Source organism: Astatotilapia calliptera, chromosome 1 (genome assembly GCF_964374335.1).
Source record: "Astatotilapia calliptera chromosome 1, fAstCal68.1, whole genome shotgun sequence".
Lineage (NCBI taxonomy): Eukaryota > Metazoa > Chordata > Actinopteri > Cichliformes > Cichlidae > Astatotilapia > Astatotilapia calliptera.
Genome location: NC_137422.1, coordinates 6,930,881 through 6,936,880, shown reverse-complemented (window position 1 = coordinate 6,936,880; position 6,000 = coordinate 6,930,881). Strand labels below are relative to the sequence as shown.

The 6,000-nt window shown below is 37.0% G+C and overlaps 1 protein-coding gene across 3 annotated transcripts in view; it reads left to right on the top strand.

Annotated features, from left to right (window-relative positions):
* The first annotated feature begins 2,038 nt into the window (after nt 1-2,038).
* lsp1b (lymphocyte specific protein 1 b) overlaps nt 2,039-6,000 on the top strand; it is a 61,901-nt gene continuing 57,939 nt past the window's right edge. For all 3 annotated transcript variants that reach the window (XM_080303610.1, XM_026155689.2, XM_026155610.2), the window contains exon 1: nt 2,039-2,625. In XM_080303610.1, the coding sequence (XP_080159736.1) occupies nt 2,567-2,625 (59 nt within the window). In that variant the 5' untranslated portion in view covers nt 2,039-2,566. The remainder of the gene's footprint in view (nt 2,626-6,000) is intronic.

Below are 6,000 nucleotides of genomic sequence, written 5' to 3'. Positions count from 1 at the left end.
GACCAGCGTTTTATACTATTGACCACAATGTTTCATTACAGAGATTAGAACACATTGTACATATTATTTGTATTGGGCTGTAGAGCTTTGAATCATTTCTATCTAATAGGGTCCAATTTGTTCATGTAAATGGGGATTCTTATTCATACACTAAGGTTGATTATGGAGTTCTACAGGGATCTGTGCTAGGTCTAATTCTAATTCAATTTATATTATGCATGCTTCCCCTGTGCAGTATCACTCAGTGGCTTTTAGTATAGTATACATTTTCATTGCTGCCCAAATGATACACAGCTGTATCTTTCCATGAAGCCAGATGACACATGCCAGTTCGTTAAACTGCTGAAATGTCTTGATTACATAAAGACCTGGATGACCTCTAATTTCCTGCTTGTGAATTCAGATAAAACTGAGGTTCTTGTACCCAAAAATCTTAGAAACATAGTGTCTAATCAAATATTTATCCTGGTTATCTTGACCTGCAGTAACACTGTAAGGAATTGAGTTATTTTTGACCAGGACATGTTCTTCAGTGCCCATATTAAACAAACAAACAAAAATATTGGTAAAATTGTCCTGTCTCAGAATGATACTGAAAAACTAGTTCATACATTTATTACTTCTATGCTTAACTATTGTAATTTATTATTTTATTTTCAGGTTGTTCTAAAGGTCACTGAAAAGCCTTCAGCTAGAGCAAGAGTATTGACAGAGTCTAGAAACAGAGAGCATAGTCCGCCAATACTGGCCTCTCCCTGTTAAATCTGAATTGGATTTAAAATCCTTCCCATCACATACAAGCTCATGAATAATCAGGCCCCACATTATCTTAAAGACCTCATATTCCCATTTCATTCAAATAGTATATGTTTCACTTCACTCTCAGACTGGTTTACTTGGCTCCAAGGGTATATAAAAGTACAATTGGAGGCAAAGTTGGGATTTCCAGTTAGGATTCCAGAGACAGACACCTTCTCTACTTTTAAGATTTGGCCTAAAACTTTCCTTCTTGACAAACTATATAGTTAGTTCTGGATCAGGGGATCTTGATTCCTCCCTTAGTTAAGCTACAATAGGTTTAAGGCTGCTGGAGACTTCCCATGATACATTAAGTGTTTCTTCTTCACTCAGATTTTTATCACTATGTGTTTACACACCACTTTGCACTTAGTTACTATTAATCTCTGGCTCTCTTCCACAGCATATCTGTTGTTCTGTCTCCCTCACTCCCTTATTGTATGAACTACCTATACTATAAAGTGCCTTTAGGTGACTGTTGTTGTAATTTCGGAACTAAACTGAACTGAATAGAAAATCACTGTCCAGATAAATCCTTAGCTGTCGAGTGGTAAGGGTTGCTTTGAGAAAACTCAGTGAAAGCCAAGCAGTGACGTTGATGTGTTGCTTTGATTTACAACAGCTGGTTTTGTAATGGCCCTCCTAATCATCCATTAAACATGAACATTTTCAGTATGCACTTATGCTTCTTTTTGTTACAAGTCAGGGAAGGTTTTTGTTTTGCTTTTTTATTTTTTTATTTTATTTTTTTTGAGACTTTGACCTTTGAACTAAGATTACTTTGACAGCCCTACCCTCCTGTCTATGCTTTCTACCAATGAGAGATTAGACATGACAGCCAGCAGTGCCAGTGGTGCAAAAACATCATTGTAGTCCCTAGCAAATTCTTAACTCACATATATTTTTATATACTGCATTTAAACTGAGAACTTAAAATGTAATTGATAAATAAAACAACAATTCAATCTTATCAAATCCAAAATATACACAAACTTCCTTAAAACTGATAAGTTCCGAGCTCTGACTGAGCTACTCTCACTGGTGTTAAGCAGTTCCAGGCAGGACTGTGAGCACTAAAGATCACAGAGACATTTCCAGTTGTTTTTGCTGTGCTACATGAAAGAGAACAGAAAAGTGACAGCTCATCAATTACCAAAAGTCAACATGACCTTTAACCTTTAGAGCACATGCTGAAGGAATCTGTTAAAAAGTGTGATACCAGTGCTTTTTAGTCTGTTTCACTTGCAGGGGCTGACATAAATGACTTAGCAGCTCAGGCTCTGTGGATTTTGAATGAGAGATATTGACTGGTAACGAGTGTTTGAATATTCTCAGGTAATGTAAAGAAAATGTACTTTTTCATTAGAAAACAACATAGGAAGTATAAATTTGTGCATTATTAACAGTCTGAAGTGTTACTAAATGAATATAAGTAATAATTAAATGAAAGAAAACACAGAGTTACATGCATATAGTATTGTTACCAGTTCAGTGCTATGATATCATCTCACTTTCCCCCTTGGGAAAGTCACATGACATTTGTTAGGGCAAGAGGAGGTGGAGGGGGTTAAAGTGCCTCAATGAAAACCACATGGGGGGAGGAGAGACCTGAGACCAGAAAGAGAGGGGAGGGGGGAGACAGAAATAGAGAGAGGCCCACTTGAGCTAGTAAGATAAAAGAAAAAAGCTGTAAAGAAGGTCTAAGAGTACACCAAACTCAGAAGCAGGACTGAATCCAGGACCACGACCAGGAGCGGCCCAGTTCACCATGTCAGACTCCATCAGAAGAAGAAGCTCCAGCAGGCAGCTTCTGCAGAACCTCATCAGGTCAGTGGGAAATGTTTTTTGGTCACAGATTCTTCACCTGCACAATAAAATGAGTAGATACATAATGACACATCAGCCAAAACAGTAGAAGAATGCAAATGCATATTTAAATGCTAGCGATAAACTTAAGATAAGTGCATATCTAGCAGATATTAAAAACCTATGAGTACAGCTAAAATTTCGATCAGCCATACTTTGAAGCAAGATACATTTTTGAACGTGCAATATTTGTAATACATCTTATATTATGATCATATGACCATATTGTTTGTAACCAAGCGTCATCTATATTGGCTGTAATGTACAAATTGAAAAACTGTAAAAATGAAGAGATGAACTGATTACAGCAGAAAAGCAGCATGGCTTTTTTATGTTTCGATTTCAACTTAGTCCTTTCTACTTTATCTTTAATATGCAATTGTATGCATGCAGGTCTCATGGTTTAAATTATGTCCTTGAAGATGGGTGATGTGGGTTTTTTGAAAATCAAGACATTTCATCCTCATGACTTCAGCATTACAATGGAGTACTTGGCAAATAACATGAAGCTGTGACTGTTTTTTCAAATGATGTGAGTGAAAAGCTTATAACAAAGCAGTCCAGTATCTCTGTTTTGTACTTACATGTCACCTCACCCCTGTTTAGGTTTATTGCAACCAGTTTGCACCACATTTATCTGAATCGTATTTCACATCCTACTGAAATTGTGTATACTTCTAAACCAGAAATGTGGTAACGGAGAAATTTAAATGTATAGTTTAGTAGTTTTAGTGTTAAACAAAATAAGACAAAAAATAAGTATTTTTCTAAAGAAAACGTAAAGAAGTGTCTTCTGCTGACTAGTTGTTAACCACTGTTTTGGAGCATGACCTGACAAGTTACCAAGAATTAAATAGAAGTTTGTAAAATGAGTTCTAAACAGTTTCTGCAGCTCCTCCTTTAAAACAATGGAGGTAATTGCTCAATTTAAGTTACTTTTATCATCACAATGATTTTTAATTCAACCAGCCATTTGTTGCTTTCTGTTCTCTATTTGCCTAATTTGGCCATTTACAGCAATCTGCTCTAATTTTTCACCTCTAATAGGCACAGGACCCTGAATCAGTGATACAATCATTGTCTCTGTATTTCTTGTATTTCTTGTTTCCTCCATGAGTATAGTCACAGCTATGTGACTATACTCAAAATGACATTAGGCTGAGTTCAGTGGCTTCCTTTATAGCTGCAACTTTCTTAATGTCTATGACATCATCTGGCTGACTCCTGAACCCCCTCCTGCTCTACTACGTACACACATACAGGCACACACACACACAAAGAAAATCCTGTTCTGCAGGCCTGCATTGCCTCATTGTGTAAATGGTGGAAAAAATTATGCTAATCAGACAGACATCCTCTGTAATTTTATGGTTATTAACATTGTGTTAAATACCCCAGCAGACCCCAAGGATACCGTGTAGTTCAGACCACTCTGCAGAGACAATACATTGTCTGAGCATGTGAAGAAAATGCAACAATACAAAACTGTGCTTTTTGGCAGATCACACAAACAGTTTCACACTGCCAGACTGATTTGTTATTGCATCTAAAAGCAGTCGTGTAGAATGCAACAAGTCAGCAGACAAGCCAGCTGTTGGTCAGTTCTTTGTCCACTGTTTTGTGTGCATAGATTAAGTGCTGCTGATGTTATACCACACATTGCATGGATTGATTGTGTAGGTCATCCACCAGTCAAAACATTGGTGAATCCATCCCTGACTCCGCCAGTATCCTCCAACAACAGTTGCCCCAACAGTTACCCCAGTGGACCATATGGGACTATGTGTGTGCGTGAATGTTATAAAGCACCGTATGAATGTGTGTGATTGGTGAATGAGATTTCTAGTAAGAAAATACTTTGAGTGCTCAAATAAGTACAAAGGCATGACATTTGCCAGTATTAACATTTGACAGAAACCATAAAGTTCAACTCACCTTAAACAAAGTGATGTGACTCTATAAACCTCACCACACAAATATGCAGTTTATACAGCCGCAATACTGCCTAATCAACTTCCAGAGAGGTACATAATTATTATTTACTCAAAGGAAGCAATTACTTAAGGACATAGTGTCAGTGGGATGTCATCTAATTTTAGATCACATCACAAACCATAAAAATTAAAGACTATGTGAGAGTACTATATTTACAGTTTGGCCAACATATGTAAAATTGCAATTATTTCATGCGTTAATTTAAATTTTAACAGGAATTGATAAGACTACATTTGCCTTTGCACAGAAATAATAATTCAGCAAGCATGATCAACTAATTCTGAAATTTAACCTGACACAGTTTTTTATACCACTTCCTAAACATAGCTTTTAGATAAGCAAAAAGTGTGTGTGTTAGGAAGCAGGTAGGCTGTCCTTGAGGCAACAAATTATGCTAAATAGATAACAGGCTATCATTTTCCAAAAGGCTCCAAAACATTTGCATAGCCCACTCAAAAAGTTGACTCTGTTCTTCTGGATGTTGCGTTTCCAGTGTGAGAAACATTAGGTCACTTCATTTAGTGACTTCTTCTGGAGAAGAGTTCTAGACTCCTACATGTTTAATCTGTTCAGGTTAGCAGTTCAGCTGCCATTTTTGTTTTTGGAGCCAGAAGTTTATGTAACAAATCTGGATGAGAGGTTAACAGTTGTCAGAAAATGCTAGTTAGCTTGTTGCCATCGTGTATTCAAAAACCGCATAGGTGCTAATTAGTTATAAGCAACATCCAATCAAAAATACTTTAGTTTCTGAGTGCATTGTACCTCACAATAGGTCATATTATTTGTCAGATAATTTCATTCAAAATGCTCCAAAAGACACCAACAGAAACATCAAACATCAGCGAGCAAATAGCCAACACATATGGACATATAAAGATTTCATGCTTCTTCCCCTTGTTACATTTCATGCAGTAGTGATGAGGTCCAGACAATCAAACCTGATCTCCAATTGACCCATCACCACCCACTCTCTCTCTCCCCATAGCCTGACTGCGAAGCCAAAACAGCCCTGTCACACATCAAATCAGATTACAGCAAACTTAAGACAGACTTGACAACATGACTCCTACTACATCTCTAGTGAGTACAATCTTATGTAGGTCACTTTCCCACATAACAACCACAGCATGTTTGACTTAGAACTTATGGTCAGCGTCCTCACTAAAAGTCTTAAGCAATGAGATTTTCTTCAGTTGCTTATTAAAAACTTTCACAAAGATTTTATCCACAGATGAGCTGATTTATATTTAAGCCTTTTGCATTGCATTGCACTGGCAAATTTTCTGCATGTTTTATGTATTCCTTCAGTTAGAACCAACAAGATCACACTTTTGCCTTTCT